Raw genomic sequence first — 16,692 nt, forward strand, 5'->3', positions numbered from 1 at the left:
GAAGAAATTAAGGTTGAAATTGAGGCTAACAGAGATAAGTGATCTCTGTTTTAGTTCATCAAGATACCTTAAACCATTGAAATCCTTCCTACCATGGTCAGGATACCGATAAGTCATGGTTGAAATTGAATCTGAAAGGAGTGTGCTTCTTAACTTCCCTATGTTGTAAGAAAACTTCAATTGGGATCTTGTTGATGAGAGGAAAAATCTTTATAGAATACCAAACACTCCACCATTGAAATGACAGCATTGATGCAAAAACATAACCTCAAGGGAGGTGATCCATGACTGATGTTTGTTTCTAATACAAGATTTATTTCCCTTGACACAAGTAATGCATTTATATTTGGGCTATAAAAATTGAATGATTTGAATGATTGAATTTTTTGCAGTCAACATTTTTTTGTTTCTTAACAAAAATTATGACAGTACAAATATGTTTGTACCAGAATATCATGTCGCCAGTAAGTTAATGTCAGTAAATCATTTGTCAAAAAAAACAGTATACAATTGGAAGGAAACAATTCATGTCAGGTGCTTTTTATATAAATTTATTGTTTTTCTACATTCTTTGATAGCGAAGTGAATCATCTCATTTATGTTTTAAGATTTTGCAAAATGAAAAATGAACCAAAAATTCATGTGTTGCGTTGCATTTACAGTTTCTGATGTGATTTGCATAAGCGATCCGATTTGTATGCAGAAATGATGCCTTAGTATTCTGGAAATTTTATGTCTTCAAATAAAACATGACATTCACGCACATTTCTGGCTCTATATTAAGATGCATAACTCTTGCTTAAATACTAAGGAGTTATGCCCCTTGATGGCTTGAGATAAAAGTTCATTAGTGTTAAATATGTCAAAGTACAGATTTGCACATGAAAATTGAAGAAAAAAACACATTTATTAATTTATACAATAACACTGGTTTTTTCCAGGATTTTTGATACGATACAAGGTCTGAATATATCCAAGGAGGTTAAACATTGAAGTTGCATTGAAGTTTACAGAGGTTAAACTTTTCAGATCTAAAATATTGTGTTTTCCAGAAGTTAAACATTTAGGTTTCCAGAAGTTAAACATTGAAGTTAATTGAGTTTAAATTTAAAGTTTCCAGAAGTGAAACATAGAAGTTTCCAGAATTTAAACATTGAAGTTAATTGAGTTTAAATTTAAAGTTTCCAGAAGTGAAACATAGAAGTTTCCAGAATTTAAACATTGAAGTTAATTGAGTTTAAATTTAAAGTTTCCAGAAGTGAAACATAGAAGTTTCCAGAATTTAAACATTGAAGTTAATTGAGTTTAAATTTAAAGTTTCCAGAAGTTAAACATTGGAAGTTGGTGATAACAGGGTGATTTTTTAAATATTTTCAAGAGGGTAAGATGCCTGTTACATGTTCCTGCTAAATAATAAATTTAAAATAACTGAATTCAAATATATACCAAAAACAACTGAAATAAGCTTAGCTTTAATATTCAATGAATTATCACCTTCGATAATCCTATACATTTGTCACACAAACATTTGCACCATGTGTTTATATCAACACCTGCTTTATTTATCTTATATAAGATATGCAACATTTTCTAAATTCTGTTCCTTACATTTCTGATGAAGAAATATTTTGACTTAAAAAGTTGTATACAAACAACGTGGTATTTAATTGTTTGGGTGCTTATACCTATCTCACATACTAGGCATTGTTTGTTCTTATTCTTTAAGATTCTGATCCAATGTAAACAGTAACTATCATGGAATGTGGATACATTTGGTTTTCTTCCAAATATATCAAATACAACATTTTCAGCGCCTAAAATAATCTCAAGGAATGTCAATATTACGCAACCATCATATAAATATGCATATTTTATGCTTTGCAATACAGTCTTTTATCAGTTAATAAAAACACATTCGCAAAGCCATTTTGCAGTGGAAAGACGGTCAATTTGTACTCCCCAAAATAGAATGTTTTCAGCACATCAAAGATATTTGTTCATTATCATGCAGAAGTTGTGCTATGGCCCCAATTTCTCAAAAGAAATTGGGCGTAACTCACTCAAGTATCTTATTTAATCGAGCAAAATTAATTACTTAAATATGATTTTATAAAACAAAAAGTAGTTTAACTTATTTATCTCCAATATTATTTCCTTTAAAAGCATCGAAAATCTTTATAAAGAACAAATTACACCATTTTGACCAAATCCAAAATAGTGTGCTGCATGAGCTTAATCCTGTTATAGGGGTCTTAAGATAATTGTTTCTAGAAATTGGGAGATTTTATATTTGGTCAGTTGATGTAAAACCAATGCAAACTGTACATGCTTGGACACTATAGGAGGATAGGAGCCTGCTTCTTCAGTAGTTATAGTTCATGTTGATATGTAAAAGTATATACGCCAAATCACTCGTGACTTCAGTTGGATTTCTTTGATGTTTGAAGTCCATCGACAGGCTAAAGATGTTGCACTTCATTTGAAATATTCATTTGGTGCATTTGGGTGCACCTAAAACCACATTATGCATTGCATAAAAAACTTGATAAGCTCATCAAACAGTAGTATTGCACTTCAGTCAAATGCTTGCAATTTTATGACAATGATTGCACTGCAGCGTGTCCATATATATTTCTATTCCAAATATATCTCTGAAATGTGCATTAAGTGTCTTCCAAACCTTTGATTATGTATTTTTTATTGTTGACAATGTCTGAAGTGTACGAATTTTTTCATTGCTGTAAATGCAGCTGGTATGGTAAACATTGTCTGAATTGAATATTATGCAACTCCACAAATTTTGTGAGGGTACCTTAGTAAATAGTATTTCATCCTTCAAGTCATTGATACTATTGCCTTGAAACAAAGGATAATAAATCTATTTGTTATCAGACTTGATGATTTAAGTTTTCCTCGTTGATTACATCTTTAAGATCTCATGATAATTTGCGAGATTACCAACTGTAGACGATTTGTCTTGTGATTTGTCTTGCGTAATTCGTAAACAATCGGCTAGTTAGCACTGTAGGTATGTAAATATTACCATCAAAGGCAAATATCATAATGATAAGCGCTACTATGAATCAAGCGTTAGACCTCGCTGATTCATTTCAAATTGACCCTTAAAATTAGCACTGATTATGGTTACAAAGGAATTTACTCTGGTCACTCTGAAAGGTTTTGGCAAATATTTTGCTATGGGGATGGAAATTTACGATTATGGAAAGTAAATGTTATGACTTTTATGACTAACTGATTGCTCATATTAATGGTCTATTGCTCCAATTTATAGCAATGGAGGTCAATCCTGATTTTTGTTTTAGAGATCCTTCTTTGTTTTTCAACAAAAGTTGACATATATAAGGCCATACTACAAAGTTGACATAATTATTGCCAAAGTGTTGTCATTGTTGTTGTTGCAAGATTGCAAAAACAAATAATTTGCTATAATAATTAAAAAACCATTAACTGCAGATATTTGCATGAAACTGGGCTCACAGCGTCAATAGCGCATATATGCCCAACTAATGGGTTTAGTGGAAGATGGTTTTCTTAATATAGCAAAAGTAGGATTTACAACAGTTTTGTCCTTAGCCCTTGAATTACTCTGGCATAAGCATATCATGAGTTAATTCCCTTGCATAGTCTAGTGAGAATAAATGGATGAGTAATCGTGTTTAGAGGTCTTGTTGAACTGTCAAAACTTTCAAAATTATCATGACAGTTTTATGACCGAGATTTTCTTTAAAAGATGTTAGTGGTCAAAATTATATTTTGTCCACTGGGATGGTTGCTGTATTTTTCATATCTGCTGTACATTTTATACTTTGTCCAATGCCTTATAGCGATATTTTTCAAATCTGCCGTACATTTTTGTTGGTGAATCAGCTTACAATCAACCATTTTTGATTATATACAGGTGAATTAAGTAGATTTAAACAGAAGATGTTTAGAAGACAAAATAAAATCTCCAACACTAAAACAGTTATAGGTTATAAGAAGTATAGTAGTACCAAAATAATGATATTTCTATGCATTTATTCAGTATTATTATACCTCACTTCTATAGAACATACAGTAAAAACGCCAGGGCAATATTTTCGACTATCACCCCGCACTATCACCCTCTGACGTCATGAAATTGAAAATACGCTACAAATACGCCGCCATGTTGGATTTGTATGTGAAAAATTATGATTAATATAAAACTGGCATTGCAACCTTAAAATGCACTAATTATAAAACCTCACAAATTGGCAATACGGTATGATACGGGATTAACTGATAGTATTTTACTTAAAGTCTGTATCACCTGAGCGCTTTGTTTACCAGCCGACAATTCTTGCCAAAATGGCAGCAAGATTTGCAGCTGTCAGTGAAAATGGTATTTTTAGTCTTTAAAATAGCTGTCAGTAAAAATGGTATTTTTAGTCTTTAAAATACTACAGTTTTTGTTCGGTATAATAAAATAGATATTGACTGCCTTGAGGGTGACAGTGCATATTGTCAACCTTCGGAAAACACTGTCAACCTCGGCTTCGCCTCGGTCGACAGTATTTACCTCAGGTTGACAATATGCACTGTCACCCTCAAGGCAGTCAATATTTATATGCTAATATCTCTAAAAAATTACATGTAGGAGAACTTTTAAAAATGTTCCCGAAATTTGATTGAAAAAAAATGTCAAAATTAAAAATAACCAGGTCATTGATATCTTGTTTGATTAAGGTGATTCATGAAATAAATTAAAGCCTTCATACATAAAGAACAAAATATTTGATATAATGAATCTATTTACACTAAACTAAACTGATAAATGTCTCTTGGGTGTCGATTTGGATTCAAAAATACAGACAGTTAAATGTACTAGATTTTCTATTATACAAAAATCTTATTAAAGAAATACAGAATATGACCATTGTTATATGGTTATGAATACATTTTGCTAAGTCATTAGAACACTTCTATGATGATTATGTAATAAAATATCTTGGAGGTGTAAATAATCTGGTGAAGTTATTAAATTATTCATGGTTTATTAAAAGTTATTTGTCAAAGATATTAAGATATTAATATAGAGTTGTTAAATAAAGTAATTTTTAAGTAAGTTTTTGTTATACATTTTTCCAAGATTAGTGGTCAACGTAATATTTTGCCAACACATTTATTTCAGTAAATTAGCAGTCAGCCATTATTTATTGTAATTAGGTGAAGCGGTAGTTGAATAAACAGTGGCTGGCCTATTAAGTGGGTAGTTTACAAAATATTATGTAGACCACTAAAAAAGTTAAAGATTGTTAGAATGTACTTACTGTACACAAAATAAATGATTATGTGACATTCTTACAATCTTGAACCATGACGAAGAAGTGGTTTTGCCAAAGCAATGACTGCATGGTGCTTGCCATGTTTTGTTGTCAAACACATTATTAATGTTGATCAAAACTCAAATTAAAGAAAAATGTTTTAAGATATATAAATGCATGTTAACTGTATATGTAATGACAAAACGCACATGTGTCGCAAGGCATGCTAGAGACTGTTTTTGATACTTTACATCCCCTTGATGGGCAGATAAATAATAAGGAGTACTGAATGTATGTCCTTCAAATACTTTTAGATTAAAAATTATATATTTTACAACGATTGTGAAGAATTTAGTTATGATAACTTATAATAAGTCACTCTTGTTGGAAGATGTTGTGCGACACTGGTGTTGTGTTGTGAGGGAAAACGGAGTATCCGGAGAAAACCCACGAACCAAACTCAATGCGCCCAGGCCTGTGATTGAACATAGGTCACCTTAATGAGAAGCGAGTGCACTAACCATTGCACTAACCAGAAATACTTTTAGGAGATGAGAAGAAAACAAAGGATTAAGGTCTATGTAAATATTGTAATATAACAAATGTTTACAATAATGACGATTGAATAAACCACCCACATGTTTTGAAAGAAGGAAAATCTATACTTTTGTTAAAACCACAGTCATAATGATGATAAAACATGATTGCTTAGTATTGCGCACAGTGTCTAAACTGTCATTTCTCCTGGGGCCTTTTAACATGTATGCAATGTATACAAATTAATTACATAAGAAAACATTTCACAGCCTGACATCAGAATTAGACATAATTAAAAGCAAACGGTTTCACACCTAATTTCACATTCCTTAGGGGTATGGCTGATTTGTTGTGATACTGACTTATATGGGAGTTGCTTTGTTGTAGGTGTGAGGGGTGGAATATAATATTAAAAACAAAATTACACAACAAGAATTTCCTATAATTGTGATGGGTTTTAGTGGGAATGATCCTGAATTGTAGAATATATTTAGGATATCGTCCAAATGGCACTGTACTTGGCAAGAAATTAAGTTAATATCCACTAAATAAATTAAAATATTGTCACCTTAGTGCAAGAATGGAATAACTACATATAGAAATAGAAGCAGTTATTGAGTTCTTGTCTAAAGATGACAATAATTTCATAAAGAAATATACTTCATTCCAATTTACTACTAAGAAAGACAAGTCATTGCTTTATGACAAGAAGGAAATTATCTCCCTTGATATTGTTTCACCGCCACTAAAGCTCAAATAAGGTAACCTCAATAAATTGTAAGATTGTGTGTGAAAAAATGGTTTTGAGAGGAATTAATCAAATTTTTGATGGAAAAATATTTTAATTCTGAAAAAAATATAATTATGTGACTAAAATATGAATTTAATCATTTGTTTACCATATTTTGTTGGAAGATTAGATACCTTTAGATCAATAACTTTCTGTGTTGACTTATCAGGAGTGTGAAAGAGGCGACCACCTGTCATTATGCATAGCAGATAACAATAGCTTGTAGAAGTGATATTTATAGCGAGATTGTGTTTACAATTCTAATACATTCATGTGTGTTCTTTGGTGTATAATAATACAGTGATTTTGTGACTACCAAAGAAGTGACTAGATTTTTATCATCGTCAATATTTCTTTCATCTGGTTAAGCGTTTATGTTTGATTATCGAAATCTTTGCCACCGTTTGTTGATATAAAATTTTACGATGACTGATTTACATACGAAGTGAGAGTTTCATTTATATCATATCGTGTGTCAGTAGTACGAAAATGATACACGAGTATTAAAGTGTATCCTTTAAAAATGTGCCAAAATTTGGGATTAATTCAGGTTAAAGCACTGTGAAAATAAGTGGCTCTTCAAAATGGAAGGATTATGCCAGATTTAAATTGTTTGTTTATTCTGCTAATTATGACGAGATTTTACAAAAACTTGGATTTTTAGGGTAGAATTTTTTTATCCATGTTTGGAAATAGTGGATTATTGATGTTGGATTTTAGAATGTATTGAAACTGTTTTTACTGTGACATGATGTGTCAGAAAACATTTTCTTGATATTTTCATGAGATAAGTGTTAAACGTTTATAAAACCTGTTTATTCGAATTTGTGACAGTTTATAGCCTCGAGGGTATGATCGAACGATTGCAATTCAGTGTACATATGTAATTTAGTTTTCAATTCCTTTGATTTTTATTGATAACTCAAAAAGTAACCTTCGAGGTTTGAAAATTGAGACTTAAAATTGCTGTGAAATTGGAAAATTACACCTTTTTATGACATTACAAAATATTTCTTTTTAAAAAAATAATAAATATGTTTTGTGTTGAATAGAAATTTCGATGCGATGCAGTGTGTTTAATAATCGTGAGAAAAACAACTTTGATTTTAACAACAAGGAAACAAGATGACCTGCTAGTTTTGTGTAGAAAGACTAACAAAAGACGTAATGAAACTGTGTCATAGTTGACAAAGGAAATTTAAGCCCCAAATTATCTGTTTCTATTTAAATGTCTTCCTGGACTTAAGAAGAAGTGAAAAATGTGATTGTCAACACATTGTTCTCAAAAATAGAGCACAGCTTGCATTAAAGATTGTAGGCTGTACAAAAATGCAGTTTTAAATTCTGTGGTTCCTTTTATGGAGTTTTGTCATGTGTTGAACAGCTTGGATTTGAATAGTTGTGGTTTTGGAAAAATGAGAGAAAAAACTGAATGAAAAATCGCTATGGTTGAAGGAAATATCATTCATAATGAAAATGAGGTATTTAAAGTATCATTCTATTCAAATTGTATATGAAATTTGTTGAAAATGTATGCGTGAAGTGACGATGACAAAACTGTTTGGATTTTAATTAAGTTTTGGAATAATTTGGAATACTAAATCACAGAAAAAGAAAAATGATACGAGGACGTAAGGAGGGTAAATCATACGCAACATGGTTTATTGGCTTAGATAATGGTAAGTTCAAAAATTTAATCTAAACAATTGTCTGACACACAGCGGTACAATTTCTAATGTTGTTATAACTTGTGGCCCAACCCAACATATTGTATAATAATATTGAGTGTCAAAATGATTTATATCACATGTATATAATTATTATATACAAGAAAATATGATTAATAAAGCTAAAAAATATGAAAGTAAGATATTTTTAGGTCTAACAGCTGGTCAAATTTTTGAAATACATTGTTCGGGTAGGTAGGTTAAGATAGGTATTTGTTTGGGTTTTTGTTCACTTAAAATCAAAATTTCAGGTGACGGGTATTTTTGGGAGTTTAATTAAGGCCAAAAAAACTGTTCTTAACTTTGGCCTAAACTCAAAGTATCAATATACTATATCAATATAAGTTCAATGTTTCAAATATTAGGAAAACAAACATAAACTTGTTAACATGAATTTGAGACGATAATATTTATGTCAAAATCCCGAACATTTGTTAAACTGTGTAGCAGTGATCAATTCTGCATTATAGACTGTTGATACTAATTGGCGAAAATGGGAAAGCGTTCGTCCCTCAACAGACAATCCAAATAGGGTCATGTTTACCATATAATCCATCGAAGTATGTATTCCTATTGAGGCTAATTGCGTTATCACGTTGCTATAATCAGAGTATTACCATATCTACCTGTATCGATGCACCGAGGTAACCCGTTGAAATAGGGGTCAGGAATTTGTAGAAAGTAGGTTAATTGGAGAACATAGTGTCAGTTCTCAGGCTGTATAGTCTGTTATAAGGTGTGGAAAATGCTAATTGGAGGGTTTCATGATACATCAGACCATGCCGCTTAATACCAAATGTGCCAGACAATAATATTTGACCTGTATGGATTTTATATCCTACCATGATACATCCAGGGACTGGTTATAATGCACCAGGTCTTAACTAGCTTAAATCCTACTTGTTCTACCCTTCTCTATACTATTGTTAAAATATAGGTAGAGTTGTGGTCCTTACTTCACTACCTTTCCACACACTTCCACTACAATACAGGTACAGTTGTGGCCCTTGCTTTTCAACCCTTCTCTACACTATGGTTAAAATAAAGATAGAGTTGCAGCCCTTGCTTAACTACCTTTCCATACATTTAATATAGGTACAGTTGTGGCCCTTGCTTTTCAACCCTTCCTTACACTACGGTTAAAATATAGCTAAGTCGTAGCCCTTGCCTAACTACCCTTCTATACACCATGGTTAAAATATAGATAAAGTTGTGGTCCTTACTTCACTACCTTTCCATACATTTCCACTATAATATACATAGAGATGTGATCCTTTCGTTACTACCTGTCCATACATTTCCACTATGATATAGGTAGAGTTGTAGCCCTTGCCAAACTTCCCTTCCCTACAGTATGTTAAAATATAGGCAGAGTAGTGGCCCTTGCCTTATTACCCATCCTATGGCTGAAGTAATGATGTAGAGTTGTTGCCCTTGCTTTAATAGGCTTCCTTGTACTATGGCTAATATAAAGGCAGAGTTGTGGCCCTGAATTTAAAGAGACCAGGGTTGACATCTGTGTTTAGTTTTATTAGATAAATTACGGTACCAAATACCGCTATGTTCCTAGCACCCAGTCAGTGGGATTTGATTGAATAATTAATGAAGGATTGAAGCTATGTGATGGAACAATGCTTAGAGAGCTATGCAAGGGTAGTTCATGACAATACAGACAGTAGTTCACTTTTACTGCCTTCTGGGGGGTCTCTTATATACCCTGTATTCTTGACCCCTATGAAAACCTTGGGGGTCTTATTTTTTATATGTCTGGATCTCAAATAATTTTCTTGCCTGAAACCAAAAAGCTCTGAAATATAGCAGACATAAATATTTGCATTGAGCATTTCTGATGTTTTTTGAATTACTGTATTTTGTTCAGTGAATAATAAAAAAAAATCAAGAGAATATTGAATGACCATCTTGTTCAGGGTATATTGTGCCATATATTTTTAGATATGATAAACCTTACATGTAAAAATGTACAATTTCGAACAATGCTCTAATGACGCATTCACAAACAATCTTACCAGAAAACGTATTGTTACCTTATCAGACATTAAATTTATCATTTTTATACAATGATATCATAATACACAATTTTCCACAACACGTCGATGAGTCATTCGTATATTATCTGACAAAGTGTAAAATATTGTCAATGTATGCATTTTCCCCATAGCACCTTTCCTATTATTGGCTAGGCATCTGTTTCCACGGTGAACTTATAAGGTAATAATCAATACGTGTAAATTGTGTCGCTTTCTCAATACTTGGTGAATTGATGGGAAAATGCATTAATTTCTTATCGAACTTCTCCATTCCTGATCAAGACTTGAATTCAGCTGTCAGAATAGAATTTGAAATGATTCTGTTTTCACAAAGGAAACAAAATATTTTGAATAAAGGTGATAAATATTTAAGGGAGCTGCAAATAATTGATAGCTTGGTAGTATTGGTAGAAAGTCTTTATTCTTGGGTAAATTTGGCTTGAAAAAGGCAATATAGTTTATACTTGGATTGATATTTATCTAGGTGGTTTTACGAAAGAAATGAAGTCACAAGGTTTAGTCATAAGATAGTCACATGAACATATATATAGCTTATTATATTGATAGTGTTATTTGCATAAAACATTATTGCTCAATAGATAGAGCTCTTTTAATGCTAGTGTTCCAGTGGTGAAGGATTTAATAACTGCAATTGGCATTATTTTTTGTTATATAAACTTAGAAGAAAAAACACAAATTTTTTGGCAATTTTGATGTTAAATACTTTCTAAATTTCATCATAATTATTCAGAATTGCAGATTTCAGAATTGCAGATATGTTTAGATCATTTTACTTGCTCTTTTTCATATGGTTGGTGAACAAACATTCTTAATTTTCTTTAAAGTCAACTTAAGATAAAAAAGCAATTTTCCACTTAGTTGAAAATTGTCACCAAGATGCTACATGAATTATAATGGCCCCTGAGGTTTACTTTCTTGTCAACGCTGTTGAAATGATGACCATACTTAAGAGACAACATAAGATTGTATTCAAAATTATATGTTTAGAAGGAAAATTATTCTAAGCATAATTGTAACTCAGTCTTGTGTATAGTTTTGATTATCATCAGAAAATCATCAATATTTAAGCTTCAACGAGCTTAATTTGCAAAAAACATTCATGTACGTGCATGTTTTGAAATGTCAATTAAATAAATGACTTAGTCATTATCATTTACAAAATTTTACATGTCAGTAATTCAGTTACAGCCCACTGACTCATGAAATTTATCTTGACAAATTGTTTCATTAGTGGGCATTAGATTTGATCAAAACAATCAACTTGGAAACTGATATTGAGTGTATGTCTCAATTTTTGCTCAAGATTATTCTGAACTTTTATGGATTCCAAATTTAATCAGAGTAGAATGGACACAAAGGTTAATGGATTTGACTTAAGATATTCTAGAAAGGTTAATTTGAGATTAATTGATAATCTTAAGCCTCAGAAGTATATTTGTAAGCCTTCAGGTGTAGATTTACTATTTTATTTAGTCTCCTAAGACTTTTTCAATGGCTTTTCAAGTAGTCATTATCTGCCGTGCACATTTTCAGAAAATGAACAGAAATCCTGCCTTTTATAAATTTAGCTAATGTAAAAACAATGAATTGTTTTAAAATTTTGTTTTAAACTCTTGTTAGATTGTCAAACAAATTGAGGACTTTTGTCATTCATACTACTGTACATGAAGTGTAAAAAGAGGTCTAGTTATAATAGATAGCCGGGGAAATGGGCCGTGTTTGTATACCTTCCAGTTGGCCCCCCCCCCCCCCCCAGGGCCGGGTAAATGTGGTCACAGGTTTCGTCTTGGCACCAAAAATAGTGGGGAATGGGCCTTACCTAGGGTCCATGGGATGCTGGGGCATTTGGGGGATCGCTGTCCCTACTATTCCCCGGACCTGGGGGGGCCGTGGTTACACTTGACTGGTGCTCTTCTGTTTTTAAAGAAAATCTATCAAGATAATGTCATAGCCTTGGTCACACTACTGGTTGTCATGAGCAGTATGGTTGTGCAAAAAAAATAACATAGGCCAATATTCAAACACCATTCAAGATGTACAGTTGGAACTTGGTACACATGTTCCGAGAGACAACGATGATTGCATGATCATAGCAAGGGGCATTACTCTGGCTTTAATAATTGTCAAGTAATGCGGCTTGATTAAATGCTGACATAAGAAGAGCATTGGGGTTCATTCAGTAAAAGGACTAATTGTCTGGCTCTCACCTAAGATTGGTGGGCTTGAGCCACTATTAGCTTGGGTGTAATAAGAGGAGATTTATTAAGCTTCATTTTGGTATTAAAGGTTTTAAGGAAGTTCTTCTTAATCGGATTTTTAACCATAAACCCATTGGGTGAGAGACGGACACCTATACCACCCTCCTCAGTAAAATGCACCAGTCAATTGTAACCATGGCTCCCCCTAGGTCCGAGGAATAGTGGGGACTTTGACTTTCAGTCCAGTGGGGGCCGTGGTTACAATTGACTTGTGCATAACAGTATAGCACATACTCAAATCGGTCAACTAAGATTGGCACAAAGCTAGTGTATTACATTGGTACTCAGGCTTTACATTTAACAAATGTTTAAAAAAGCAATACATTATAACCTTAATATGCATTATCATTCTAGTGTTCTTCAAAATTGATATGTTGACAAAATTCTTACAACTTCGATAAAGGATAAGAGCTTGTATTTTATCCGGATATCTCATATCTCGGAGTGTTGGAGATATTGACAGTCTATTGTTTTAAAGTATTTATGGGATTAAGGTGGATTTAAAAACGAACCCCTGTGAACATGTCAAGTCTTTGATTGGTTAAGGAATTTTGGCACGTGCCAATTGTATATTATACAGCAAATAATGTTCGTATTTACTACACCACACATTTTTGCTGACGATGAAAGTCAGATCATATACAAGAGTTTAAAAGTATCAAAATCTTATGAATCAGTTTGAATCTATAAAAATTGTCTTTAAAGCTCAAGAAAATTATACAATGGGATTTTTTGTTTCCCAATTGGACAACAAATTGACAAATGTTTCCCGATCTGGCAACAAATTCACAAATGTTTCCTAATTGGACAACAAATTGACAGATGCTTCCTGATCTGGCAACAAATTGACAAATGTTTCCCGATTTGACAACAAATTGACAAATGTTTCCCGATCTGGCAACAAATTGACATATATTTCCCGTTCAGACAACAAATTGACAAATGTTTCTGGATTGGACAACAAATTGATCAATGTTTCCCAATCTGGCAACAAATTGACAAATGTTTCTCAATTGGACAACAAATTGATCAATGTTTCCCAATCTGGCAACAAATTTACTTTTGTTTTTCGCGATCTGGCAACAAATTGACAAATGATTCTCGATCTGGCAACAAATTGACAAGTGTTTCCCGATCAGACAACAAATTGATCAATGTTTCCCAACCGGCAACAAATTGACAAATGTTTCTCGATTGGACAACAAATTGATCAATGTTACCCAATATGGCAACAAATTGACAAATGTTTCCCGATCTAGCAACAAATTGACAAATGTTTCCCAATTTGACAACAAATTGACAAATGTTTCCCGATCTGGCAACAAATTGACAATTGTTTCCCGATCTGACAACAAATTGATCAATGTTTCCCGATCTGGCAACAAATTGACATATATTTTGCGATCTGGCAACAAATTGACAAATGTTTCTTGATCTGGCAACAAATTGACAAATGTTTCCCGTTCTGACAACAATTGACAAATGTTTCCTGATCTGGAAACAAATTGACAAATGTTTCCCGATCTGGCAACAAATTGACAAATGTTTCCCGATCTGGCAACAAAATGACAAATGTTTCCCGATTGGACAACAAATTGACAAATGTTTCCCGATCTGGCAACAAATTGACAAATGTTTCCCGATTTGACAACAAATTGACAAATGTTTCCTACAGCAAGTTGACAAATTTTCTCGATTGGGAAAGGGGAATCCTCTTCTTTCCCGAACAGGCAATTTTTTCCACTGAAAACTGACAGTCTACTTTCAGATTAAGAAAGATACATGTAGGTGTTATGTATTATTTGATATTTGCTGCATGGTTTGCGATCATAGCCCCAGATATCCAATGCCATGATTGCATTGTTAAATTATCAGAGTTGGTCTTAATTATGCATGGACAGACACACATCAAGGTAGACACGAAAATTTTGACCCAATTTCTTTATTTCACATTAATGAAAATAACCATTGAACCCAATGGAAAACAGTAGGCAAGAAAACAGATGATCTTAAACTTGACTGGTTCCAAAGATTTTCAAAAGATATGTCAGCACCTGATTATTTTTTTTGTCACCAGTCCAGATTTTGATTCTGTGATTAAATATCATACTATGGAATTCTTGGCATTGTCTTCTACAACTTACTACAATAAAATTTAATTACCTTTTGTAGTAATATCATTTGTAACAAATATTCGTAGTTTCAAACAAAGGGGCAATTAGGTAATTATATAAACAGACATTGATATACGGAAGTCACAATTAGCATGATATTGTTAATTTTGAAAAATAATATTTTCCATTCCTATTTATTTGTTATGATTTCACTTTTTAATACTCACTCTGAACTGTTCAGGTTTAAATTAAAATAACTTGACTGAAAATGGAACGTCATCCTTGTTATTAAATTTATGTTGATTTTAATTGAAAGCAATACATTTTGTATTAAATGTTTATCACAAATTTTAATGTACTTATTTGCACACACTCATAATTTTGGGAAAAAATAATTTATTCACAGCCAACAATTTCAATTCATGACTTTGGATATTGATAAATAATTTCAATTATTATATGGTTATGAATATTTTATCTTTAAATAGGTGTGTAGCGCCTGTTTATTTTGTATAAACTTGCTTTTAGCTAATAGATTATGCATTTATTAAGCACCTTTCATGGTTTACAAAATTATTAATTTATATTGTAAGGAGTTAACTTAAAAGTGTCACAGTTGTGTCAAAATTGTCACATGAATTGAATAAATTTGTTCTTTACAACTAGGTCATAGTGTATTTCTTAAAAGTCCTAACAAGTTTTTTGCGAACCACAAGGTCATTAAAACACCTGTTACGGAAATAAAACAGAAAGTTTTATAGTTACCGTATATGGTATAAATAAATACATGAATAAGACACCCTCTGTTTTAATAATTGTAATTTAACCCTTAAGCTGCTGATGGCGATTTTAAAGGCTTTGCAAACAGCTTGGAACCAGACCAGACGCCGAGTAAATCGGCGCCTGGTCAGGTTCCAAGCTGTTTGCCTCTCAGTCAATATATCCCCAAAGTTTTAAGTAAATTGAAAGAAATTAAGAATAAACCAGACAACATTTTTGAGCAGACAACAATTTACCCAGCATGCACAGGGTTAAGCATACTTAACGCTGTCCAGATTCTGCAGGCCCCAATTCCTTCAAACATCATTGTTTGTCCCTAATAATGGTATTAAGCTTGAAGCCCGTGTAGTTAAAAGTATATATGGAATTAAGGCCTCCAGGCTGTGCAAATAAAGTATGATATTACTGCCAAAAGGGGGCACTACTAAATCCAGCCTGCAGGCGGAGTTGCATTGGTGAAATTCCTTTCGGGCTTGCCCAAATTCTGGAATTGGCTTGGTGATGCCAAGCACAGTATGAAAGAGTAAGAAGGTGGGCTTGTTCATCGAAAGACTGATATTTTACTCCATCAAATAAAATTTTGAAGAAGAATGTTTCATTTATTCTCCAAGCTTCTAAAAAATATTTTGTTTTGAAAAATTGTTACAATTTTAGCAAAAATTAGATTGAATTATATCTTTACTGGGTGGTAAAAGAATGTAATTTAATCAAGCCTTATTTGTTCATTTTAAGTTAATCTTAAATTTGAGTGAAATTTTATCATCTGTAAAGATTTAGGCCTGTAATTGAATAAGTTGCTTATTTCATTGTTTGAAAAGAAATAATTTGAAAGTCGCGTGACATTTCATTAAATTCAATTTTAAAAACCAAATGTTGTAACAGCTTGATTTTAAATGTATATTTAATTTGACATTTATTTAAAAAGCATGGTTAAATTAAAAAAGAGAATTGTTTCACATTTTGAGAAAAATGATTTATTTATGTTTTACATAATTAGTTCAAAATGACCGAGGTCTTACAAGGTAGATTGACTTTAATTGGACGAGGTTGACTTTTATGTATTGTTTAGTTCTGGGGTCATGTTCCTTGACAATGAAGCGTTGTAAAATAC

The 16,692-nt window shown here is 32.3% G+C and overlaps 1 protein-coding gene across 7 annotated transcripts in view; it reads left to right on the top strand.

Annotated features, from left to right (window-relative positions):
- LOC128240221 (muscle M-line assembly protein unc-89-like) overlaps positions 1 to 16,692 on the top strand; it is a 71,372-nt gene that overhangs the window by 17,799 nt on the left and 36,881 nt on the right. The window contains exon 1 of one of the 7 annotated variants that reach the window (XM_052956745.1): positions 6,910 to 8,312. The exons of the other annotated variants lie outside the window; for them this stretch is intronic. Within the exon in view, the coding sequence (XP_052812705.1) occupies positions 8,252 to 8,312 (61 nt within the window). The 5' untranslated portion in view covers positions 6,910 to 8,251. Of the gene's footprint in view, positions 1 to 6,909; positions 8,313 to 16,692 lie in introns of those variants that run through there. 7 annotated transcript variants of the gene reach the window in all.

This window comes from Mya arenaria, chromosome 7 (genome assembly GCF_026914265.1).
Source record: "Mya arenaria isolate MELC-2E11 chromosome 7, ASM2691426v1".
Lineage (NCBI taxonomy): Eukaryota > Metazoa > Mollusca > Bivalvia > Myida > Myidae > Mya > Mya arenaria.